This window comes from Anguilla rostrata, chromosome 11 (genome assembly GCF_018555375.3).
Source record: "Anguilla rostrata isolate EN2019 chromosome 11, ASM1855537v3, whole genome shotgun sequence".
NCBI lineage: Eukaryota > Metazoa > Chordata > Actinopteri > Anguilliformes > Anguillidae > Anguilla > Anguilla rostrata.
The window spans coordinates 30620073-30647928 of record NC_057943.1 but is presented as its reverse complement, the minus strand read 5'-3'; the positions used below and the strand labels follow the sequence as shown (position 1 = coordinate 30647928).

The 27856-nt window shown below is 41.5% G+C and overlaps 1 protein-coding gene across 2 annotated transcripts in view; it reads right to left on the bottom strand.

Moving 5' to 3' along the window:
- LOC135234582 (receptor-type tyrosine-protein phosphatase gamma-like) overlaps positions 1-27856 on the bottom strand; it is a 292580-nt gene continuing 264724 nt past the window's right edge. For both annotated transcript variants that reach the window (XM_064299308.1, XM_064299310.1), the window contains 15 exons: positions 23307-23398; positions 16139-16235; positions 15937-16019; positions 15567-15701; positions 14754-14888; positions 13771-13943; positions 11424-11559; positions 10808-10954; positions 8656-8749; positions 7691-7767; positions 6728-6856; positions 5516-5662; positions 4026-4168; positions 3277-3412; positions 1-2497 (listed from right to left, as the gene is read on the bottom strand). In XM_064299308.1, coding sequence (XP_064155378.1) covers positions 2351-2497; positions 3277-3412; positions 4026-4168; positions 5516-5662; positions 6728-6856; positions 7691-7767; positions 8656-8749; positions 10808-10954; positions 11424-11559; positions 13771-13943; positions 14754-14888; positions 15567-15701; positions 15937-16019; positions 16139-16235; positions 23307-23398 — 1871 coding nt within the window. In that variant the 3' untranslated portion in view covers positions 1-2350. The remainder of the gene's footprint in view (positions 2498-3276; positions 3413-4025; positions 4169-5515; positions 5663-6727; positions 6857-7690; positions 7768-8655; positions 8750-10807; positions 10955-11423; positions 11560-13770; positions 13944-14753; positions 14889-15566; positions 15702-15936; positions 16020-16138; positions 16236-23306; positions 23399-27856) is intronic.

Here is a 27856-nt window from a genome sequence, read left to right as displayed (position 1 = left end):
TGTTGGAGAACTGTGATTTTATTTAACAACCTCCCTCTGAGGAGAAGAAATAAACAAAACATTAATGAAATATCTCTCTTCATTTATTAGATGTAAGAGTTCATTTTCAGACATTGAGAATGTCCTTCTGTGAGAAAAAAGCGAAGGAGAGTCCTTCATTTGAGATAAACCCTAGCATGATATTGATGAGAATGGGCTCAAAAATACCCATGTGTACTGCCTAGTTATCATTCCAGACAGCGGTAAATGAAGAATGGTTTCTTTAATTGTCTTCAAAGTAAATCCTGACAGAGTAACAGAGGTGGTAAGCTCTCAATAAGATTTAAGTACTGAAATTGTTAAAATAACTATAAAATAACATTAAACACAAAAGCAGATGCAGGGACATTTGCGGTAGTTTGTATGTATAAAACACACTAACCCAATCAAATTTCTGTCAGGAAACAAAGCGTCTCAAATCACATTGGAAATTTCCATCCCAGAAAATGCAAACATTCTCATTGCTGTAATGCTGTGGCAACGCTGCACATCACAGCAACGCTGTGACGTTGTCTGTTCCCTGGGAACGCCTTTCATTCAGCCACACAATCGACACTAACACAGATACAGAAAAAACATCAGCTCCCATTTCCTTACTGAAACAAGTGTGTATCTTTGGTAAAACTGCTAAATTACATTTCCCCCAATTTGTTTGTTTGCGGATTTAAAGGATGACAAATCTTACTGTACCACGGTGTTTGTGCTGTATGAAGAATAGCTTAGTTTTTTTCCAATCAAGGCTGCACTTTCTCTGTCTGTCCCTAAATGAACATATCCAGCGATATTCCGTGTTAGAGGAAGAGAGAGAACAAGGCAATGTTGATGTTACAGTATACTATCATGTGCTTTGACTAGCATCATTTTTGGATAACTGCTTTGCTTAAGCACAAAAAAGGAAAAGTTGCCCAGGATTTCAGGAGAAAAGGTATATACCAAATTTGAGCTCTGTGTGTATGAAATAAATCACAACCAAAGGTCAGCCTGCCAGACTGTTGTTAAGGATAAATCCTTGAAATACACCATCCATCAAGGATCAATGACATTCACACAAATCTTCGGTGTAAATCGCCTATGATAGAGTTTTTATCCAGTGTAGACTGTTGGAGTTTAACTAACACTTCACTGTGTGAGGTACATAATTTTCCTGACTTTCATACTGAAATATGAAAGATAAACACTCACAAAGGAGAATGATAATTGCAGTTTTTTTCAGAGATAATGAGATTATCCAAATGTGCATCACATTGTATAGGACACTGGCTGTTCTCTTGGTTCGTGGTTACCATACATTGGAAATTCCATCATTGGCAGGCAGCAGCAAAATATATGCAACAGAAAGACCTTAGGACCACACAGTCTAGACAAGGCAGACAGGAAACAGGAAATCAACGTATAGTAAATGTAATCTCGGTTGTGTGTCAAAGCATTGGACCAGTTCTGGAAAGAAGTGGTTGAGGGGCTTCAGCAAAGGCAAACACTTATACAAAACCACATGTTCACATGAGTAAGCATATATTTGTTTGTTTGTATATATGTATATATATATATATATTAAAAATCAATATAAATCTCAGGGAAAAAGAATTCAAGTTCACAGTAGCTGTTGTAATACCACCTATAAAAAAATTAAATATGGAATTCACTTACAAATAAATCAGAGAGATTATGTTAAATGATATACGATTAGAATGCAAAGTGAGAACCCTATTGTTTTAGGGTGCTATTATATGAATTAACATGGTGGATTTATAAGATCAACATGTGGTTTCCAGTTCAGAGAAGGGTACGTCCAAAAAATCTGCACCATGACTTGGCAATGCAATACACGGTGCACTGGGAGCAGGAGTGGTAAGAAATCACGTCAACTGCTTCAAAATCTTCATCCATTGTCTTCCTCCATACAGCGAGCTGCAGGTGGGACCATGGGGATTCCTGTTCACAGTCGGACCAAGGAAAAAAGGGGCGGAGCCACACTGCAGAATGACTCAGGTCTTGATGATGGACATCACCAACTGAATCATCTTTAGGCAGTAACACTGGCAATATAGTGCAAACTAGAAAGAACTGCGCTTCTTGCTTCTTTGTGTGAACTTCAAACAGAGGTGCAAACGCTCAGTAGGATAACATTAAGACAAAAACAAAAACCAAAAAAATGGCAAAAATAAATATCAAAAACTTTTTATCAGTGTAAAAAAGTAATCAGGTTATTAATTTAAGCAAGAGTCTGGCAAAAAAGGCCTTGAAAAAAGTCTGCCCTTGTCCTTTGTTTTTGTTTAACAAATTTAAGTGCCTCTCTGCACCTCGGCCATCTTCAGACCAGCGACTCCATGCTTTCTGCAGGATCCGACTCGTCCGTGATGATCACCGTGCCATTTCTGTCTGAAGACATTAGGCCCATCACATTTTCCTTGGTGCTGACCAGGCTGAGCATAGCTTTATAAAGGTACTGGTACTGCTCCTGAAAGAACAAAAACAAAGAGTTACCAGGGAATGGAGTTCAACTCAATATGGATAACCTCTCTTATATGGTATCCTTAGAGAATATTAAGCTATGCCGTCCAAAATTTCAGTTGCTTATGAGCATTGGACTTTACATAACAGTTGACTTGGACAAAAATAAATGAGTTTATCAAGAGTATTTTTTTTAAAAACCAAGAAGCTGAGGTGAAGGGGGTGGGAAAAGTGGCAAAACCTGCAACCTGTGAACACACTCATATATATCCTGCATCTCATGTGATACTGCTTCATAAATGGGGGTGCAGTAAGGCCCCTCATTAAGAACATATATGATGAGTTGTGCTATAAAAATTAGCTAGATGTTGAAAAGCCTACCACATCAATACCTTTATTACTGAGCTGGGTATTTAGCCATTGCTAGCTTGTTAGCAATACTGCTAAGGGTCTGGGCACCAAGGCTATTGCATTTTCTGCCCTTCCAGAGCTCACAATACCTGCATAGAAACTCTAATGCACTCATGTTGAGACTTTTATAAAATAACCAACCATGAATCTATCATATGATCACAGGTGCTGATACACTTACTGGTCAATGAAATTAAGCTAGCTATTCCCCACAAAATTGAGCATTTCACTGGCTGTAAAAGCAAACATTGTAGCAATTCATTTTCCATAGTTTTGTCCATTTTCTATAAATGTCTCTGTACCTCCAGGATTAAATGCTGTGAAGGACCCAGAGAACACAACACACAGTAGACCTGGTCACTCTTTCACACTCACAATGTCCGTGAAAACTCCAGGCCGCATGAGGTTGATCATTTTGGCCACCTGATAGACGTCCACCACGTTTTCACTCTCCAGCTGTTGGGACAGGGTGGAGAGAGCACACAGCATTCCAGCAGAAACTGCCCCAAACCTGAGGAAAGCACCAAAAATCAGAAAACAGAACCCCGGTCAAACTGCCCCAAACCCAAGGAAGGCACCCAAAGTAAAATATTAAATGAAATGAAATTAAATAACACTGGTCAAACTGCCCCAAACCTGAGGAAACAGAAAAAGACAAGCTACGTCAAGAAGCAGCATTGTGCGCACATTCTGCTGGGGTTGGTACATGTCACTTCTGCTCCCAACCACTGAACCCAGATCAGTTTAATGTTTCTCCTCATTATGCCTGGGTTGTAAACTTAGCCTGGGACGACTAGGACTGCGTACGAAACCTAGTTTCTAAATTAAATCTACCACACCTACATATACACATCTGCGGAAATGTTGATTATTTTGCATTGTTCCTGTTAAATTAGCATAACAGTAAAGTAAATTTATTGAGATTTATATTTACATCCATGTATTCATACGTAACACAGGCGTTACTTGCCACCTTTTTATTTTTTGTATGGTTTATACCTGTGCAGCCTCTGCCTCCGCCATTTTAACATTTAAGAGGGTGCCAGTTTGTATTCCTAATGTGTATTTGTATCTATTTTTGCCAAAAATTTCCGGGGACATATCAGGGATAGGCGGACACTCACTCATCATGCACTATGGTTGGTCCGTCCCTTGTCATGGCCTCCTCCTTGATCACGTTGATAAGTTCAAAAGTGCTGCTGATTGGAGCATCTGGGTTCGGCCATTTCGGGCACTGGAAGTGACGCACCTCCAGTACATAATCATCCTGAGGCAAAAGGGAACGCATCACACACACAAATCTCAGGGATGACGCTGCACATGTTCACTGGTCTGGGAATGTCAATAACCATGCAGGTCTTGCACTGTTTTGCCAGCTGTGGGGCTTGGAAGCTTGGGAGCTGAGGTAAACAAGTACGATGTAAACTATCATTATATATAGCCAACAGTCGTATTGATTGTTCATGTTTAAAATGAACGATTCAAAATAATGATGCTTTCTAAATAGCATGTCTGTTTAACAACTTCTAAAGCCAAAGAAGAATTGTATAGACTGATCAGCCTATGACTGCCTATCAGCAAAAATTTTGAAGAATATGCAGTGATGACCAAGGTTACAGGCCTACAAGAATGCTTGTCCAACTGTTTAATCAAAGTGTGCTATGCCCCACATTGGAGGTTTGACGTAATAGCTTTGCCTAACCTAGAGACCCAAGTGCCGCTTAACAGTGATACGATACAAGTATGATTACTCCAGAGAACATTTTGTCAGTAAACCGGCTCTCAGCAAGATTGCGGGCAGGGTGGGTGAAGGTAATGATTGTAGAATAAGCGGGGGGGGGGGGGGGCACCAACTATAATGGATGTGACACATACTTTTTTTTTTTACAACTCCCAAAATTCTGGTGCCCCTGGCTACTCAGAAATAAGCTCCTCAAAGATAAAATAGTTTAAAAGAGTTTGTTTTAAAGCACAAGCAGAACAGGATGTGACCCTTTGTTCCGTCCATCAAGTGTAATGACGACAAGCAAGTAAATGTCCGCAATGTCTCTACTTAACAGGGAGAGTAAGGATATTGAAAAGGGCTTGCATCCTCAAGTAGGCTGTAAATGCAAGTAGTGATAGATGAGTGGCATGAATAGCAATGATTGGCGCCAACATTGCTGAGAAATTAGGCAATATCGCACTCCAATATTGCAGCGTTGCCGCTGCTTGATGAATACCATGGAAACGCTGATGTGTACTATGTCCAGAGGCTGAAAATATCTGGTAAATATTCAGCTGTCAGCCTTCTAATTATTTGTCCAATTTCCTAGCCCCTACAGCTGGGACCTCGAACTCAGACCCTGGAAAGTGCTTGCTAGTACTTGTGGTTTCCTTTCAATTAGCAGCAATGTAGACCATGGATATCACATGCTCTAGAGACACCACAGCCCTCCAGGACTGGAGTTGGAGATCTCTGTTCTACAACATCCAGCTAACCCTAGTTTCTTCATGAATGCTGATACCCATAAAGTGAACCTTTCTGCATACACAAGCACATCAGCTGAAATACTGGACAGACTAATGACAGCGATTGCGAGTCAGTGTGGAGGGACCAGAGAAGAGTAACGACCTGAGTGGCCTCCAGGATGAAGTCATGGATAACAATCTGCTCCTCGTTGGAGAGGCACAGGCGGTCCTTGCTGATTAGCGTGACGGTGAAGGCCTCACAGTTCATGGCCTCCTCTCGGCTCGGCCAGTAGACAAACTCGTCTTCCGCCTACCAAAACACAAACGTGCGTTAGCCCTCAGCCACCGCTGCCACTTGATGGTACACCCAAACAACGCGCACACCCTCAATCCCGAACTATAAAAACAGGGTCAGACAGTAAGCAGGAGCACGTTCTCGTGTGTACGATCAAACGGGATTGCTCTAATCAAATGTAATTCATTTTAATTTGAGCATTTCATAAAACATCTCTTGCTATATGTGTCACAACAGCCTGAAACCCCACAAAGCAAGCTGTTAGTGCCAAGGAAAAACTCTCTCAGTTGGAAAACAGGAAAGAACCTTGGTAAGATCCAGACTCAACAAGGGGAGCCCATCCTCTTCATTTTTTTAACACTTATATTTTCATCAAAAATGGAAGAAGAACGTGAATAAGCAGGAACAGAAGAGTTTGAGTCTAACTGGAGTGTTTATGTATGAGGTTCAGCGGATATACTTGGACTGCAGAGCAAACTATGACAACGGTTTATATGGTGGTTTGATTAAGCACTCAGTTCGGGTTGTGAGGGTATTGATTATTTTATTACAGCCTGCACTGCCTGAAAAATGGTCTAATGCATGGTTATGAAGTGGTTCCAGCGAAAGTGGCCAGACCACTGCTCAAAATGAATAAATGAGCCCATTCAACATCGTATTTCACTGGAACATTCTGTTTACAAATGAAAATCATGGCAAAAAAGTAACAAGGTAATAGCACCACCACCAATTTTGTTTGTTTAAAATATGTTAAAAGTTCATCCTCCATTTTGCACACACGTGTATTTATTAATGGTGTAACACTTCGGTTGACGGTAGTTGTTTTAAATGTGCTCTGGAAATACACTAGACGTGACAAAATTGTATTTTAGCGTTGAATTGTATCTGTTCCAAATAGCCATAGTAAAAGTGGAATAAAACAATTGGGGAGGGTTAACCCATCGGTTTTGCTTTGGGAGCACCACTGGTTTATTTTCAGACACCTGCACAGCCCGATGTGGTTTATTCCTATTCTATTACATGGAAAACACATTTTTATGAATGGAAGTGGAAAGCAGAGGCCATGGTTGGTGCACTCACCAAGCCCTGGTTGTCTGGGAGCATGACAATAATTTGTGCATTGTGGTCCCAGATCATCCGCCAGAAGTCCTTTGTTGTGTGGGGCAAAGGATGCTGCGTAACGATGAACTCATTACTCCTGTAGTAACCCTGTGAGGTGGTCAAGTCACAGATGCTGTCACATCAGCTCAAATGTACTTCTGCATTTCTTGACACTTCTGACATTTAGCATTCTCTCAGCATTTATTCCCTATTGTGTCCACTGCACAGTGAACTGGAAGGTCAAATCACTGGGAGACTCGGAGCAACATAGTGACTAAGTGTTTCTACCACTAGATTTCCCTGTACGATTCCAGGTTTGATGGATAATAGCCACGTATGACAGGCTAATAATTTCTGCCATTAGACCAGGAACAGCAGTTCAGAGCAAAAACCCACCCACTTTTTGGGATAAAACCAATATGTCACCAATCACATCAACTCAGTGAATCTGGGTCCAAGGCAAGCGTCTTCAATCATCCAAAAATGGCCGGTGTGGTTGCAGGCTTTGGTTTCAACCAAGCATTAACACATTTTGATTCTACTACTCAAGGTCCTTAGAAAAGACTCTGCTGGTTGATTAGTAGAATCAGGTGTTTAACTGCTTGGCTGGAACGAAAGTCTGCACCCACACGGGCCCTTTCTGGATAAGATTGAGGACCCCTGGTCTAAGGTGGAATTCAATTCCAAACCAGGAGACACATGGAAGTGGGTGAGCAGCAAGAAGAGGAATCTCAATATGTCACATTTACATAAACAGGGCCCTCAGAATCTGACCAGTGCCTGAGCTGATACATCCCAGGCACGCCTATCACCGCTACAGTTAGTGCTGTGCTCAGATGGTAAGGTCAGAGTATCTTGAGCTCTCCTCAAAATCTGACTGTCTTGGATTCAATTGTAGATGACCAAGAGCTGCCAGTAGGTGAAATGGTGGCAGAACTTTACCATTATGTAAGAAGCATTGATGTAATCCGTTCCTTTTGTTCCGGGTAGTGGTGCCAGACCCACTCTGGCTCGCTCCGCTTGAAGGGGAAGAAAATAAATGTAATTAATCATATCACAGCATAGCGAGCTTAGCTTTATGCATCCACATTGGTGCAATGTATTTAAACACATCACACACTGCATCGCAAACTTAGATCAATGCTACTCACTGATCCAAAAGCAGTGCTGGCGATATTGTTAAGTTAAAACTCAGTTGCAATGTCATGAGAGAATATACTCTAATAGTAATGAAAAAAATCATAGTACTCATATTAGTCTTGATATATCATCAATGTTGTTAATTTAAAATCAGGGTAGCATTGTTATAGGCAGATTACAATTATCATAGACAGAATAGCATTGTCATAGTCATAGGCAGAATAGCATTTTCATAGACAAGATAGCACATACAATTCATCAACCTTCAATCGAAGAGTAGTGACAGCAACAGATCAGGATCCACAATTTCTTATTCTTCAGGAATTCCCTGGAGGCTTGGCACCAGGCTCAGGTTATTTCAGACAGGTAGGCATTTAAGTTTTACGGGGGACCAATTAACTTTATTTCAAACTGATTTGGCAAATTCAATTCTGATCATGGACAGCACATGGGGGGAGGTGGGGCAGGAGGGGGGGGGGGTGTATTGAAACTGTGACTGCGGATTGGAAGAACTCTCAGTTTGGTAAAAAAGTAGTGTACTGACACAGCTCGCGCTGTTAGTTTTAAAAATTTGATGCACAGGAGTCCATTTGGAAGAGGGGTGGGCAGGCCCTCTAATGTACCCCCTAGCACCAACCCTGATCCCCTGAAGTGCATACACTCACTCATCATCTCAGTGACAGCTAACTTGCAAACACCAATACCCAGAATCAAAGACAGTTCCATTGTAAATTGAGGCTGAATTTATGATTCCTGAGCTCACTTACAGGGCACAACAGAGGAGTTTCGGTTCTTCTCCTTGTTGAGCTCTTTCTGCGCGCTGAAGCACTCGACAAATCTGGCATTGCACTGCGTCACCAGCTGCATGAGGAAGAACAAAAAGCATACACTTAAAAGAAGGCCTCACCTGCAGAGCAACTGACCTCATTTCTATTGTGTCCCAAAAGTTAACAACAAATTGTCCACAACAAAAACAATTTACAGAGCTCCACCCCAAACAATGTGACCTCGGCATCACCCCGCGACTTTCCCCCCACTTAGAGAAAATGGATTCAGAATGGATTTACATGCCCTTGAGCTATTAATGTTATTAAAGCCACTGACTGGATGGGAGTCTAACATGTCCCCGGTCTCAGTTAGGTGCCAGTGCTTTTTGAAACCCTAAAAACCAAAGGATATTGAAGACTAGGGTACAGACCTGGATACTTCAAATCTTTAAATTCCAATAAAATATGAATATGAAAACATTTAGTAATATTAAATAGAATTTTGTTTTTACTACTGGTTAAAGCAATGTTTCTTTTCAAAGTGTCAGTAATCTGCAGAAATTCAAGTTCTTCAAATGAAGTATGTGATCCAGCTCTGGTTCGACAAACAATCTATGCAGTGATAGGACTGTGCCCCTAACCTCACACCTGTACGCCTCATTCAGACTTCCTGTTTAAATAACAATGACTTCCTGAAGGCTTCCTCATGTCATTGACCACTTTAATCAATAAAAAAGGAAATTAATCAGAGATCGGTGACCAATCAGAAGCCAGCGATTCTGTGTATGTCTGTTTCAGATGAGAGAAAACCAAAGGCTGGGAGCTACAGAATAAATGTGCAAATATTCCATTACTTCTTTATGAGCTGACATTTTAGACTGCGTCCAAGTTTAATGCAGTGCATCCTGGTGGGAAAGGTCAGTCTCAGATGAGCTCAAATGGATCTGTTTTTACAACGTCTCTCTGAGCCCATTAAAAAATGCCTACGTTGGGTATCAAACACAACGGTAAAGCCAAAACTTGATGCAACTCCTCCATTATTACAAGCTGTTCAAAGTTCTTTATACACTTTTAATGTCAATTGAAGGATTTGTCCTCTTAATGCCAGAGTATGTGAGAAATATCTCTGCATGCCACGAAGAATATGTAACATATCCAAACAAGTTTGTACTACCTACATGGAAAACAAACTTTTAACCTGTTTGCTTTTCCTGTTGCTTCATCATGCATATAAAAACCGACTGAATGATTTCACATTGTTCTTCATTTAGCAAGTGACTACTGTCACGGTTGACACAGTCACCATTCTATCATAAGGGCTAGGAGGCACACACACACAGTCTTGCAGGTTTTGAAAACAACTAACTCCAAATTTCAGACTGAGGGTCTAACATCATTAAAATAGGAAGCAGTTCAATATAGGAAAGCAATGTTCTTATTTTGTAAAGGTCCATGAGGGGTTTGAGTCATGGCATTGACAATGTTGAGCATGCAATTAGCAGGTAGTGAATGAGGAAGGTACCTCACATTTTGGCTTGCATTTCTATTTTTTTTAAAACATCAATAAAAACGTCAATTCTGATTTCTCAAATGTTGGTTTTAAACCAACACATTTTGAAATTGGTGAGATTAGCAGGATGTTCAACATGCCAGAGATTTCCCATATTTACGGGCTACTGTTGTATTTCAAGCCACAGAACAAAACAAGATGTGCAAACATTCATATCATAAGCCAGGGAAGTCAAACTTGTGTCCCAAAGGCCGGGGTTTTGGATGTGTTTCAGCAACAAAAATTTAATTAAGACATTTATAAATTATCCTTGATTATGTAACTTTGTTTTTGGCTGGACCACAACAACGGGGCCAGCCCTATAAACGCGAATGTCTGTGACTGAGTGACTGACTGATGAAGTTACACCATTGGCCGGCCGGTTTGGTCCAGCCATATACTAGGTTTTGACCTGGTCTTGTTAAGTTCCTTTGTTTGCATGGCCTAAATTGCCTTCTGAGTCAAAGGAAGGGACTGGAGTTTGACAATCCTGCTTTATTTGTTATTGCCAATTTAAACAGTGTGTGAAGGCTACAAATTGAAAGAGGTGACTACAAACAGAAAAAATGACCCCAGGGCATGTTGCCTTTGTCCCAGCCTTACCTTGAACTGTTTTTCCAAGCCAGTTTTGCCCCCTGGGCCTGGCATTAGGATACTGTTGACGTAGCTGTGGAACTGACAAGCTGGGATCTCCGTCTCTTTGCCCAGAATGGCTTCCAGCAAGGCATCGTGGATAAAAATGTACTGCTCCTGAAATATGGAATGGAATATGAGTTTGATGTCGTGTTTGGTAAGTTTGCTTTTTGCTGAAAAGATTATCAGAAAGTATCTGACAAATCCTTGTCTGCTCAGAAAAACAGGTCAAATGTTGTCCTATTACCACGAACTGCATGCACTTGTGTCATAACAAAATTGATACTGTTTGTAAATATTTTGTTATTGATTGGTTTAAGTTTGAGTTGAGATTTCTTGGGAAATCTTGAATCATGTCCATGTCTTGTTTGCAAAATTTTCATTCTTGCTCATTCTTAAAATATATTCATATATTGCATACAGTGGGTACAACATATGCAATATGTTTCATGCTTCCTAAAGCAGTGGTCAAATTAAATGGATCACACATACAGACACATACACACACACACACACACACGCGCGCGTGGATACACACTGTTCAGGCTCACACCCATAGCACGTTGTGACAAGAACGCGGTCGTACCTCGGTCTGGACCAGGTAGTTGCGCTGAGTGCGGATGTGTTTGAGGAAGCCCAGGACGTTGACAGAGCTCTTATCCTTAATCTGCTGCAGCATGCTGTCAATCACCATGTACGTCCCCGTCCTGCCCACCCCAGCGCTATAACAGACAAGGGTAAACACGCCCGCTCAGGAGACATCACAAGCGCCATTCTTATTCACGTGTCAGGGACGCAGCACACGCTTTGTGTCGTTTTAAGCACCCTTCAGCCAGCAGACGGAACAGAAAAACACGCTCATGTGAGGTCAAGGTTCACGTTCACAGAGCTTCCCAATCTAAAATTCAAATCGGTTCAATCTGAATTCATTAGTGTACAGCTTTTCACAGAGTTGGTGTCACAAAGATGCTTTACTAGAAAACAGGAAATAGAAATATCTGCAAAGGCAGTCAGTGAAAATGAGTCAGTGCTCCAATTTATATTGCCCCCTGCAAACTGATACTAACCTTGTTGTAGCACTGCTTATCTCTACCTATTGTGGTGTTTGCTTACCACGTGCAATGCACTTTTTAATACAATCCTGCTACAATGTACACATACAACCAAAATAAGGCAGAGAGTGGAAGAACTTACTGACGTCACGTTTAACAGAAGGAAAAATGGCACTAGTGCAAGGGTTGATCGAATCGGAAACAATGATTTTGGCATTGTTGCTAGAGAGCAAAAAGCCATAAGATATGGGGAATGTCAGACTTTTGAAGGCAAAATGAAACCTCCCCAATGTAATTTTGAAACTCGATTACAATCATTATGATTCATATGAAAAGCAGATTGTGATGTAATCTGTAATAAAATACGTACGTTTGAATAAATATTTTTTATATATTTATCACAAAATATTGACCATTGAGGTTTTCTTTGGTTGTTAAATAACCTTAGTTTTCTACATTGAAGTCAATGGGCAGCAAGCTCTTTTGCACATTGAGGCTGTTTCCCGTTACCCCCTAGGCTTCACCACCTGGCCCTTCCTTCCTCCCTAGTTCATATGTATGCTCTATGGTCTGCAAGTCCATGTCAGATCAGCTGTCTGTCCTGGCCCCCCGGTGGTGGAATGACCTCCCAACAGCAGTCAGAACAGCAGAGACACTTCCCACCTCCTGCCACAGACTGAAGGACTCACCAATTCAAATCATGACTACTGCAGCTGTGATTGATTACACTTGTATTGATTGCATTTCTATTTTGTTGTTACATTATTTGCTGTTGATGTTTTTGTCATTTTTTAAAAGTTGTACATCTTTTCTATCTTGTAATCCTCTTGTATTTCCCCTAACAGGCTGAACTAGCTAGCAGTCAATCCAAGGTTTTCACATTTGTGGTCTGAGAGTATGTACCTCCCACCTCAAAGGTCACCGTTGCACTTAACGATACATACACTTGTCTTCTCATTCAAGTGACTCTGGATAAGAGCATCTGCCAAATGCCAGTAATGTAATGCAATACATTACTGATCTTTGATAAAGCTCCTTTGACTTATGGCAGACGTTAGCCCCAGAACTTGACCTCTGTACCGGTTGCTCTCCTCTTCCGAGCACTCACAATAAACTGCCTGAGAATCAGACCTCGACTCCACCAGGTACTTTCTTCAACTGGTACTGCTGGATAGCCTCCGCACTGTTCCCTAAACACTTCAAGTGAGGTAAAAAAAGAAAAAAGAAAACTCCCCAGTGGGAAGAGAAAGCTCTCAAATGCTAGCGAGAAAAAAGTCCCCGGTGGGAGCAAATCTCGGGGGAGGAACACCGAACTGTAAAGGAGGAAGCCATCCTTCGCTGGCTGGCCTGATGTCTGCAGTTAAAAATTTCATTTTAATAGAGAGGTAATGGGAAATCTTATCTGAGCAAATAATTACAATAGTTGGGCAGATTATAGCCTGAGGTATTAAACTAGCTGTAAAAATGGATGGTTCAAGCAAAGACCTGTATATTAAAATGGAAGAGCAAGGCGATAAAACTAGGCTCCGGGTTGCATCATGTCAAAAGCCCCAGAAATGAAAGGCTGTTGCAGGAACATAACTTCAGGATTCTGTGCCTACAGAGTCTGAGACGATAGCATGTCTTGCGAGAACGTATGACCTAATAATAACAAAAATAACAGATTCCAACAGAATCGCACTCCATCTACACAGCCCCACAATGAAAATATGTGATTGGAATTTTAAGATGAACTCCAGATCACTGCTAATAATCTACGACATTCACATAAAACTACAACTACAGTATAAATACTGAAACAAAAAAGTACAAAGTACGCCCCTGGTGTAGCGTGTGTGGAGTGCAGCAGAGCAAGTGTGTTGGGCCCCACGGCCGGCTCACCTGCAGTGCACCAGTACAGGGCCCATGTCCGGGGTCCGGGCGGCGGACGAGCGGCTGACGAAGGTGAGGACGGGCATCGTGTACTCGGGCACGCCCATGTCGGGCCACTGGGTGTAGTGATACTGCAGCACGGCACGCTCGTTCTGACGCCCTTTCGGGGTCCCTTTCTGACCCTGGAATGGGATAGTCACCCAAACAGCACAGAGATGAATGAATTGGTTTAACACAGACGAAAAGGGGAATATCCATCCATCCATCTATCCTGTGCAGGGTTGCAAGAGATGCTGGTGCCTATTTCAGTATGCATTGGGCAAGAGGCAGGAATACACCCTGGACAGGCCGCAAATCTATCACAGCTGGGCACACACACCATTCACTCACACACTCATATCTATGGGCAATTTAGAGTCTCCAACTAGCCTACCTGCACATCTTTGGACTGCGGGAGGAAACCAGAGTACCCACAAGAAACACACACAGACACGAGGAGAACATGCAAACTCCACACTGAAAGGCCCCAGAACTGATTCAAACCCATTATTATTATTATTATTATTATTATTATAACAGTTAACAAATGTATTAAGATTTAGAACTACTCATGAACTGACAGTCTCTTTGGAGCTGTGGTAAAGATGGAGGTCCATAACTGGAGTATATGACCATAAAGCAGCCTCCCCTTTGTATTTAAGTTTAACAGCAGTAATAACTAACAGGGTAGTGATTGCAGAGTGGAACGCTCACTGAGTCATTAATATATTCAGCCACTCAAACAATAAGTGAGTTAAAACCAATAAAAGAACCTAAAAATCAATAAAAAAGACACTATTAGCCAATATAGAGAACAAGCACATTAGCAAATAAATAAGTTTTACACAAAGATGAGTGGGCGAATGCATTTGACACAAAGATGAGAGGACAAACAGGTTTAACACAAAAATAACCCAGCTGAAGGTTGGCCTACTGCTCGCAGGGATGCTAACCTTCTTTACTTTGGTGTTCCGTATGAGGAAGTGGCGAAGTGTGTAGCAGGCGTGCACTTTGGTGCTCTTCAGGGTCACCACAATGTTGCCGTACTCCTCGCTGTTCTCTGAGGGCCAGTACTGATCGCACTTCCTCTGTTAAAGAGAGTCAAAGAACAGGTGAGGGCCTGGCCCTGCAGCTTTTACCATTCATTTCCTTGTTATTATGGCCCTCAACAATGTATTCAAAGTTTCAACTTTACAACTGAAACGAACATGTTAATCTAAACCAGCACAGTGTGTTTTTTTTTTCTCAAGTGCAATCAAAGACGCCCACTAAGTATTCAAGTGCTCCAGCTGAATGCTGCCACTTCAGATTGATTGAGCTGTTAATTGAATAATTACACTCATATTTTATTTCCCAATCTGAATCAGACAACTGTTGACATGCATAATATGTCCCCTCCCCAAGGTGTTTTTTGTCCAATTTTAAAATAAATGATTAAAATATCCACAATTAAAGGCAGCTCCTACTTTTATTCAAAACCTTCAATTGGTTTTTCACTCAGGGTAATGTCCTTTAACCAGTAAGCACTCCAAACATGGTGACTACATCCACACATCGATGAAGGGTGCTGTGCATGCCTTTCACTGTGTGTGTGTGGGGGCGTGCATATCGGTGCTATCTGTGATGAGGGGTTGTTTATGTGTGTGCTTGTGTGTGTCTGTGTGTGAGAGTCTGTGTGTGCCTGATTAAGTAGGCAGATACTTATTTTCAATCAACAGCTCAGTCAAGGCTGGTTAACAAGGAGCTGAAGTGGACCGATTACGCACTCTCCCTTTCTCCACCAGGTTGGTGATCATGACGATGATGCTCGTGTTCTGCTCCCAGATCATCCTCCAGAAGTCCTCGAAAGTGGACTTGAGAGGGCCCTGTGCCGCGATGTAGGCCTTTGGCTTGTTATAGCCCTGGTGGTTAGAAGAGCAGAGTGAGCCCACACATAAAATACAAACGCATCTATTCACACGCAGATACAAACATGTATGCGCATAACCATACACGGAAATGCTTAAAGGGACAATGTGCATGCCGTCAAACAACACAAGCACACCTGAGCAAGTGCTTGCACACACGCACTACACAAACGCATGCTCCCACACAACACCAAAAACACCGAAACGTATCTCCCGCCCCCCCACTCACGTCCACATAGTTGGCATTGATGTAGTCGCTGTGCTTGGAGTCCTTTCCGGCCAGAGGCCGTAACTTAACTCTGCTGTGGTCATCTGTGAAGGAAAGAGGGAGGAGAGGAAGAACAGGGTTTAACCGCCATTTAAGGCAAAGCCTGCAGCGCTCCACACAACGGGCCTTTCTCATTGGACGCCGTGCGTCGCCGGCCACTCACAGGCCATGATGTTGATGTATCTGTTCTTGTGTTTGTTGTCGGGGTGGTTGGAGTGCTCGGCTGTGATCTTCATATCAGCCGTACAGCGCTGAACCTCCTGCAGAGAGAGACAGAGAGAATAAATATACGTTTGGTTTATTTAATTTATTTTACAGAGACAATGCACATTAATAATAGCTGGCTGGTACACAAGACCTCCTTATTGCTAGGCAACAGTGCTAACCACTGCGCCACCGAGCCGCTCAGTACAGTAGTTATTCGATACATTCAGCTGCAGATGCATTCAACAATAACATCAGCTACTAACTTGTAATAACACACCTATTGATCTCGACACACACTGTATGGTTATTCTGTATCTGTCTGCCATGTTTCGTGTGCCATTGTTTAATCACTAGCTCCAGCTAGTTTCAAACCTCCCTCCATTTTAGTTTCTTTGTTCTCCGTGAACACGTGTCTTTAGTGCGCACTCAACATGCTACATAACCCCACATGCAGGAGAACATAGAACACTACTCACATGCTTGTGTAGATGTACCCGCAGTGCTAACACACACACACACAGACACACATACACAAAATCACACATGCACTCACACAGTTTGTTGTGCATTATAGTAATGAATTGTGCTCCTTCTACAAATGGTGGCATAATTTTAGGATAATAAATCAGTCTCATTAAGGAAATAGACTGACTATAAACTGCCGATTCCATTTCATAATTAAATTGTTTATTGTTAAAGGGGAATTTTATAATTCACTTTATGACACTTCTGGGCTCATATTATCAGTCATGAGAAGCAGTCTAACGTGGAGTTTGATGTTGAATGAGCTTCTATTGGATGGGGGGGGTTCTCACAAGGGAATCAAAAATCTACAAATATCTAAATATTGAAGCAAGCAACCTAAAAACCGTCTGGGATGCACACAAAACTCCAGGTAGGTGTGAAAATGAGCCCAGAAGTGTTATAAAGTGCAATTCCCCTTTAAACTTGCACATTAATACTTAGCCTTAACAAAATCATGATACTATATAGTTAGTTGATGCCACATTAATAAAAATGATTCAGCTAAGACGTACAGGCATTTTGGGAGTTATTTTGATTAACAGTGACTGACTTAATTCAAAAATTAAGTTTATTGAACACAAAATACCAAAAAGGGCAGAGCACAATTCATTGTGTAAAACCATTGTTGTCCACTTGGAAAAAACTGAAGAAATTCAGCCATAATCCTATGTTGGCCAATAGGTTTTCCCTATTTATTCCAGCTTTGCAAGAAAAGGCTGCATAGATGAAGCTCCATAAAAGGAGATAAATCTCAAGCCAGGATTCATATACCCTAGAATTCAAAGGGACACACCTTCTTGTCAGTGAGATGCCATCCAAGCCCCCCATTTATCATATTTCCATTCATCATATTTCCCCCCTGTGAATCCACAAGTTACACAGGACGCGAATGAGGAAAAGGAACTCTTAACTCATAACTAGCGCGGAAATTAGAGATAATTTTGAGATAGTCAGAGATAATTTCTCTCTTCCATGTCAGGCCAAGATTGGGACCTACGCTACACTGACAGATACCGCAAATGCACTGGAAATGAACACTTCCCAGACAGAATTATGAATTATGAATGAGGTTTATCGCAATAGAGACAATGCCACGTCCAGCATTTTAAAGATGTCTGGTTCGAAGGAATGCCCAGAGGACAGCAGAATTCCCGGTGCCAGCTGTTTGCAATACTTCCTCTATTCCGGGCAGCTCTGGGTCCGTTCGCTGGTCAGATGTGTTTCTCACACGGCCCAGCAGAGGGAGCTCTGCACACACTGATGGATGCACTGTCACAACACTGCATGGAGATCAGCGTCTCTGCTTCTTCGATCAACACCAAATCTTTTCACCCAGACAAAAGCACTATTTATTTTTGCATGATTTGCAGTTTATGGTATACTGTATATTACAAAGCGATTTACATAAGCAGAGGATGTTGTTGGATAGGTCAGATACTCTTTGACTTACTGTCCAAGGAAGGAGCCACTTTCTAAATCAAGACCGCAGATCTCTGCTAAACATAAGCCGGTATCAGAGATTGTAACTGTGCCTCTAGCTCCAGTGGTCCTTTCCTTAATGTGCTAAATGCATATTTTATCAGCTACTTCGGCTACTAACAAAGCAACCAAAGCAACTTTGCAAATGACAAATGGCTCAATTAGAAATACTACATTACTGACCGCTTCTAAACAGACTTTGGTGATCAGAGATCTATCTCTCTTTAATAGACGTGAGATTATATTTTCTAAATAGATACTGGCCCATTCTGATCTATTTTCCAAAACATATCTCAGAAATTGATAAAATGTCTCCCAAATATAAATTGATCTTCCTCTCCTAAATAGATATCAGACTGATGACCTTTCACATACAAATAAATATAAGAGATTTATGATACAGCTCTTCCTGAATCATCTGTCTGAGATCTGGCCATTGGGAAGAAGCCTGAGGTCCCTGTCAAAAGTGGTAACCAACCCTGTTCCTGGAGACCATTTTGTAGGGTTTCACTCTAACCCTAACAAAGCACACCCCATTCATAGTTTTGCTGAGCTGCCAATCAGTAGTCAGGTGTGCCAAATTAGGGTTGAAATGTAAACCTATAGGGTGGCAGATCTCCAGAAACAGGGTTGGTTATCACTGCTTTTAAAACTCAACAACTTTGTGCTTGTTTGCCTCAGCAATGACACAGCACACCTTAAATTTAATGGCTACTCAAATTTTAATGTAGTCCAAAATGCAATTTAGTTCAGTGTTCTAGTTCTATGTAATTTATTAATGGAACTTCTTACTAGAATTCCCCTTCATAATTTCTAATTTGCAAATAAATAAATGTAATATAGAAACCACTAGATGCAATTTCTCTCATTTTATTGTTTAATGCAATTTATGTAAATTGTTTATTTAATTTTTGCATGCCGGCTACTTCATATGAAGTTCCCCCTGGGAATAATAAAGTTATTCTATTCTATTCTATTCTATTCTATTCGATTCTATTCTAAATGCATATCAGAGATTGATGATTTATTTCATTTAAATACATATCAGAGACTTATGTTCTATCTCTCCCAAAAAGATATGAGAGAGCAGGCATTAGAAAGGAGAAACGGAGATTAAAAGTAGAGATTCTATAAACAAAGGAGAAGCAGCAGAGATAAAGGAGTCTTAGAAAGCTACAGAAACATGGCTTAGCCAGGTTCAGAAAACAGCATGGGGCTTGCGTAAGTTCTGAAATACAGCTTAGCCAGATTTGGAAACCAGAACAGCAAGGGGCTTGTGTAAGAACAATCATCATCAAAGTTCAATCATCATTCAAAGCAGTAGGCAGCTGGGACCCACGGATGAAATAAACCCAGCACTGACAACGCTGATAGAACATTCTTAAATATCTTCTTTTTTTTTGGGAACCTGCGTACTGCCCTCATAAAAATATCCACTTGAACCTCATCACATCCCACAACCCAGCTGAACCTAGAGATGAACTCAAATCCAAGATATGCAGATACCACAGACTTGTCATAATCACAGAACCCCAAAAGAAACTTTTTGTTTTTAGTCAGTGTCGGGTTTGACTGTGTAGGTAATAATTACTCCTTCAAGCAAAAAGTTACAACTTTTTCATGCTCACTCTCAAAGTTTCTTTAAAAAGAACTTCAGTTACTACCATTGCCGTGGACATGATATAAAACATTAAAAAAGAAAAAAACACTGAACTGTCAATTACCCATAATGACCTTGCATACCTGAAGAAGTACATGAAAGATAAAAAACAAACTTGGAACAAAAAAAAAAAAAAAAAAAATGTTCTGACTGGGCAACAAAAGCCCCCTGCAGTGGGACACTTCACTGACAGCAGCTACCGACATAAAGAAGCAAGCAACAGAAGGATTATGAAGGAAGGGCTGCAAATTTTTAATGTCCTTCAGTGGTAAAATGGCAGGTATGTGGGTGCGAAGAAAAGACTTAAAACGAATAGGAAAAAAAAGACTTTATCTAACACCTCTCTGTGTGAGAAATGACTCAACAGCCAGGACTACACACTTACTGTAGATTCCTGATACAAATGCTGTTGTAACCAACTTACAAAATCAAACAAAATGCGAATCTAGAGCATCCTTGGTGCATAGACAAGGACAAAACTATTCAAAGGAAAAGAAAGAAATCCACACTCATTTACATTTTTATTTGAGTTCAGTGCATGCAGACCTTCAGCTTGCGCCTTCATCAGCGCATGCTAATTAAAGGTTTCAAAAACGCCTTAGATAGGGCATTGTCAATTAGAGCAAATTGCAATTTTATTATTCTACGATGATGGGTGCAATGCTTATGCATATGGGATATATTTTCTGGCTAACTTTTCAAAATGGTGAACTACTTAAAAACAATGGTGCTGAAAGAAATATACTTACAAAGGCAGTAATGTCTGAAAATCCTGTCGCAGGAAAGTAAAAGCACAAAATAACATATTCCCAAAAATTTACAGATGTGTTCCACTGCATTTGGATAAGCAGAATATTAAGAAAATATTTTTCAATACCCAAAAATATTTATAAATATGTTTATAAAAACGATTCATTCCTCACAAACAGTGCCAGATTTGTCTTATCTGTGAATGCCAAAAGCACAACCAATGCTTCATCCGGTCTCGGTTGTCTGAAATGTTAAAGACATGTCATCTAACATTGTCATCAGTGTGTGAAATACCAATCACTTAATTCCCAGATGATCTGGCATCATAGCAAATCAGCCAGGCATAAGCATATGGTCAGGCCAACTATTCAGATTTATTAATAACTGCATATTCAGAAGGTGATCACAAAACTCATATTTCTAACTAACTAATTTTTAACTAATGTAACGGTAACAAAGTTGCCCGCAAACTCTGTTCTGAACATCTACAGTTGGAAGATTGGCTGCGTTCACATGGCAACGACTTATTTGGAAACACCGAACACTTGCAAACGCCGTCAGTGCAAAGTGTTCAGGTCAGCGCTGAACCAGAGGGTATCCACCCCTCCTGAACACTGAACACCTGAACATCTGATTCCCCACATTTCCTGGGCTGCTCCATCATTACAACAGGCAGGTGGTGCTCCCTGACAGAGCCTGACTGCACTCAGGGAAGAAGCCTGGACACTGTGCTGCCTTATTTTCACGCATCAGAAAAGCGAATTGATTTGTGAAACCCTGCTGGACACTACTTCAAAGACTCTTCGGCCATTCTGAATGCTTAAACTCGTCATAGTAACTGAGTGGGTCCAGAGCAATGAACACACAGTATATTAATATAAACGAGCCAGATACTCAGCTCCACATTCTTAATGATGATAGTTCTGTCTTTTTCTTCTATTCAAGTAGAAAATAGCCTTCCAGTTTTGGAAAACAGCAGAAACTCATGCTACTACCCGATGCCTCCTCTAGTTACAAAGAAAGAAAAGGTGGTTGGTGCCAACTCTCTGGTTAGTTCATTTTATCTATAGTTGACCTATTTCCTCATTCTCTGGGAGTGTTGACAGCTTTGCATCATGTGACCCCTTGGCCACACCCCTAATTCTCTGCCCTGAACCCTGCTGTATGAGACTGTGGCTCCAGAAAAGGAAGACTGTTCAACCTCCTGCCTCATTCCCCCTTTCCAAACCTTCCTGCATTCTGGGAGTGACAGTGAAAGGCACAGAACAGCTCTATGTGGAGTCAAGGAGACAAAAAGACAAAGAGAGGTCTCCCCTTCGCTCATTATGTTCATTAGTAACCTCTGGGTCTGGCCCCACTCCGGATTTGATTATGTAAATGAGCAAGCTGTGATTGGCAGGGTGACAACTGACAAAATCCAGACCACAGCTGGACCTCTATATCATCTTTATCCATCATGAGCTGCATAGCCACTAATCTGATTCCACTATTTGTTAACATGATACAAGACATTTTTCTTATTAAGGCCTTTAGACACCATTCCAGCCAACAATTACAACCCCTGAATTGTAACTAGCTGTTAATTGCTCTTAATTCGACACTGAGGGACCGTTTACCCTGTTAAAGTCAAACTGTGTCAGAAATAGCCATGCATTCCTGGAATAATAGACTAAATGTCCCATTATCTCATTCCAGGACTTTTAAATCAGGCAGACCCACTAATTCTTTCATTTTCTGTAATGTGCAGTATGTCAAACAAATCCTACATCGTAGACTGGCAGGTGAAATGAGTGGGTAATTTAGGTAATTTGGGTAATTTGCGTAAAACAAAGTGATCAAACAAAGCAAATGCAAATGAGCCAAATCTGCACTGTGTTAAAATAAGCTCGAGGAAAAAAATAAACACATTTTTTTGACAACCTTAATTGATCAACACATTGGCTGTAACAAAAACCAGTAGTCATAACGCCACACCAGGACAGTTTTCTCTGGAACAATCCATATTTGTAAGCACACTGTGACATTACCCAATGACATGAGGATGTGGCAGCCCCCTTCATTTTAAGCGAGAATGATTCATTAATTAATTAGCCATCAAGGACAACCTTGTTCTTAAACCACAGGGAGGAAAAGAGTGAAGAGTACAATGTTTAAGCTCCTGTAATAGCAGCCTTCTGTTGTCGAGACTATTATCACCACAAACTCCCGTGAGGCTTTGGAGTGAAGCATTAGCTCACATCTGGCAAAACCCTCAGCACCAGCACCAGGCAGCAACCGAGAACGAAGACTGACTGAAAACAAAGATGATTGTGTACTTGAGGTGCCAGAGACACAGCTGTGATCAATAGCAGAGCAGAGGGGGACCATAAATAATTTACGGCAGCACTGCGCATTTGATAAGCTCAGTTACAGCGGGTTCTCCAGAGGCGGGTCTAACGGATGAGCCTTAACCCCGGCTGCTGTGATCCCCCTGGTCCTGCACAGCCAACCAAGCAGAGAAATGCCTGAGACATAGCCTCATTCCTGCACCATCTGTTCCATGCGTTAGCAGACACACATACACACCCTCTCACACACACGACACACAGGCACAGACACGTATACAAAGAAAACACATGTTGAGACTGTCCTCAGAGAGACACTCTAACCACACTCACCCTCTCCCCGGGAGCAGAGAAGAACCTCACAGCCAAGCAGAGAGAGCTCTCACCTCAAATTCTTCAGAGAAGCCGTGCTGGTTGTTTGAGTACAGCTCCATGACGTGTTTCACAAACTGCTTCACAGGAATGGCCTCTGTGTCATCTGAAAGGGGAAACACACTGCCTTCAATGCCCGTGCAGATCAAACACAAAACAGCGCATATAGTATGTGCGTGTGCATGCATGCTTGTGCGTGTGTAGGCAAATGTGTCTGTTTGAGTATGTGTATGTGTGGATCATGTCTGTGTGTAGTGTGTGCATACATCATGTTTTGTGCAAATTCAGTGCCTGTGCATATGTGTGATACATGTGCATCTGTGATTCCATGATTATATATAAGCTTAAGTATATGTAGACCCATAAACCACTTGGACAAATGAGAGAAGCCCATGTATCTCAAGGTGCTGGTATTGACACTATTTCACTATTTCAGAATGACAAATGAACGCATGGGTTATTCATGTCCTTCAAGTGCATGTTTCCTATAGGTCATATGAGTTCAGGGCTTTCATCCTGTGGCAGTAAATCAATAAATAAAGACCAATCTGTCAGTATCTCTTCCATATGAGACTGAGCCACAGCAGGTCTTGAGTGAGATTTGCTGTCTTCGACAAATCAATGCTCTTCTGCTGGGAGGTCATGCAGGGGAACAACACCCAAACAGCGCAGTAGTGTTATTCATGTTTGATGTGACGCGACTTTACTGAGGTAGTTTGCAACCAAAGCTAGTTTTAATGTTCGAACTCTCTCTGGTCTTTCACTGAAGTTTATGCTAAATATTGCATCTGACAGGTAAGAGATGAAGTGGGGGTGGAGCCTCCAGCACAGAGGATGTAAGACATGTTTCCCTGCAGCTCTGTGAGGATGTGTCAACGTTTTTTTTTACTTTTTGAAAAGCACTCCTCTCATATTTTTGTGACCGAAAAGCATCTATTTTTGAAACTGACTGGTTCGCTTTCCTGCCTCTGTAACTTTTGCAATGTCATCCGTTAGACTGAAAGGAGATTCTACGCGCACAGGCAGCGGCAAACCCTTGCACTTTCTTGAACTGGCAACCCCGGCGGATGGCGGTGCAGGTGCTCCTGCTAATGCCCTTAGCCCAGCTGCTGCATCAGTGTCCAATGGACTCGGTGAAAATGATATCTACGGTAAGACTGATTCCCTGGCATCCGACCTACGTTGCAAGATTACCTCAGTCAGGCAGGAACTGAAAAGCAAGGTGGAGCCCCTGCGGCAAAAAGTAAGCATCAAGAATCATATGCCATCCATGAGCTGGAACGCAGTGACCAGATTTTGCTGCTGGATTCCAAGATGAATAAGCTCATGGGTCAGATGAAAGTGGTCACGGACAAATGTGGGGACTTGGAAAGGAGATCGAGGAGAAACAACATTCGCCTGGAGGGGTCGCCGGAGGGCATGGAGAGTGTCCGCGGCCCACAGACTTTGCTGCTCAGCTGCTGAAGGATGTTGACCCACCTGGACGTGAAGTGGCTTCTCGACCAGGCCCACCACACACCATGAGGAGCAGGCACCCTTTGTTATCCGTGTGCATTTTCTCCACTTCCCACAACAGAGATTTTGCACCGGGAGGGGAAATCCTACCAGCAGTCCCCTCCCCTGTTTAGAGGCAAGAAACTATCCATCTTCCCGGAGCACACCGCATCTGCTGCCAAGAACTGGGCAGCCAACGCCAATGTTAAGTGCCAGCTGCACTCCAGTTCCAAGGTTCAGTTTTGATTGCATTTTCCAGCAGTCCTGAGGATCACCCCGCCTGGCGGAGCGACACACAGGTTCGAGGACCCAGCTGCTGTCATGGACTTCGTCCAGGTGAAGGTGACCGCAAAAGGCCGTCACACCTGCTGCGGCAGTTTAGCCGGTGATGGAATTGCTGGACTGGGAATTTTCTGCATTGGACGGACTAGCACATCATGCAGGGTAAGAAATCACTGGACTGAATAATTTTACTTCAGCTTTGATTAGGGGGCCAAACAGAAAGGCTTGTGGTATTTGTATTATTACACTTCTGCCGTGTTTTTTTCAATTCTGCCAAAAACGCCTGGTTGTTTTTTTTTACAAAACCTGGTACACTGATAGAACGTTACCCTAAACAGTGATGATTTTGGCCACGACTGTCCACTTTTTGGCGCTGCAGGAAACAGTTGAAAATGCAAACTTTGACAGCCCATAACTCATGACCCCTTTGACCAAGAAAATAAATTATGTTTTCCTAGATTCCTCTTCGCTCATAGAACAAATTAATAGCTACCGCAAAACATTTTCAGAGGTCAGACTTTCTGCAATTTGGAATTTTTTGAAAAACGTAAAAATCGATCTCCTCAAATAACCATCTGCACAAAACTTGGAATATAGCATCTATTTGTGAATATCTTATAAAGGAACTTGCTTAGTTTAAGTTCAAGCACACAGTAAGCCAACAAATTTTCATGTGGGTATGGCTTTTTACCCAAAAAACTAATAAATCACAAATGGTTCCACATAACTTGGTGTCTATAGACAACTCCATCCTGAGGACACAAAGAATCAGCCTGAATAAACCACAGGGTGGCGCTATAGAGCTCCCAGCTAATGACTGTCTGACTTTTTGTACAAGTAAAAGATACAATTAAGAAATCACAATTCAGTGTGTTCCACGTGAGTAATAATCAACTGAGCAGACAACTAAAACCTATTTGTTAAAATAATACTTTCTTTTTCCTTTTTTCCTTTACAAATATAAGAATAATGTTTATACTAACTTCTGTAATATCAAACACAATTACAATATCTAGGCAAGTTTTTGGGACTGATACCTTAAAACAAATTAAAACTGTGACTTCTGAGAATGTCTCTTTCTTACAGAAAGTTTCAAAGGAAAGAAGTATGCCTTTTGTAAAACTTGCCACACAGCTTTTTCCATTGAGCGTGGGGGTCGCGACAATGTTAATAGTTAAATGAATGAACATAGTTAAATTTGATTTTTTCTAAAGGATTATTTCACTGTATTTCAACTGTATTTCCTGTATGAACAGACATTCTTAAATTGAACATTTGTAGGAAATGTATTTTTTAAAGTGAAAAATATTAACATAAAACGCAGTCGCAGTGTGCCTATTTTGTTATTTTTATGCTTTAGAAATCATCAGAATGCAGGAAATGAAGTCCTTGAAATCCTGAAAATTTGGAAAATGTCCTATTTCTGAGGACCTGAGGATGGCAAATATGGATATACTGTACCTCCCAGAGAAACCCTAGTGACATTTCACACGGACACACCTTTCATAACCTTAACGCACCGTCTGATCCCATACGCTGTACAGGCCACCTCAACCACAGCAGTGGGTTTTGTATTCACTCTGCAATATCCGATGGCCGTTTGGCAGTTGTAATGCCAGGGAGCTTAAAATCCCCTGCCACACTTAAAGAGAGATTAGGGAGATCCTGTAGAGACTATTAACTGTCCAAACAGTGGATCCATTACAGTCACGCCTGACCTTGCTTTGCTCTGTGTCTGTTGCGCACCTCTCCCTCGGAAGGATCAATAAATGCACACGGGCCTTTCCAAGCACAGCACACTCGTGCAGAGACACACAGACTACACGCACAGGAACGGGCCCTATTACAAAATACATGGATTTAAAATATGCATTTGTTATGAATGCATTTCATTTGTGAAATGAGCTGCTTGCTTCTTTTTTTTTGTATGGTTTGTACCTCTGTGCCACCTGTAAAGCAAGATACAGTTATTTGGGAGGTATTTCTAACAAAATACAGAAGTGAATTTTTGTCTATCCATGTAAAACACATGCTTGCACAGCATGTAGCCACAAATACACCGAATCAGAAGAACAAGACAAAAGGAAACAGCAAACAGCTGTAGGTCAGCCTGCAAACAGCAAAAAGATTATCATTATCTCATGATAATCCATGATAATGATGAAAATGATCATTTGTAATCCCTGGTGCTAATCTATCTACAATCTCCCCAATTCATTATAGAATAACTGACAGTGTCAAAGAACATTTCATTGTCACAAAAATGTATTGTTTTGTAAAAACAAGAAATTCAATTACGTCATCACACATTTTATTCTTCCTGTGTTCATAACCCATAAATATTGAGGTAATTTGAATACCTCAGTACGTAGCTGATTCTATGTTTAAACAAACAAACTGATCTATGCTGAATCTCAGATTGGTGAACACAATTCCCAGAATCCAATCTTGCCACCTTTCATAATTGAGACGAGAACAAATTGCATTGGCAGCGTTGGGAAGGAAGGAGAATTGGTCCAGTACTGAGCCCATCATTGACAATTTCCTCACAGACTGGAGGAAGAGTGCCATGCGCATGTCAAAATAAACCTGCTCTCTCTCGAGCTGAATGATCCCATTACCTCACATACTGGCACCCTGTCACATGAGGACACCACACACACAAAGCTGTATGTCACTGCTAGACCTGGAACAGCAATCACTTCCCCCGTCAGTTTCCCATAATCCTACTCTCCAACTGTTCCTGCCCACATGCCACAAGGGGTTTGAAGGAGAAGTGTCGAGCAGT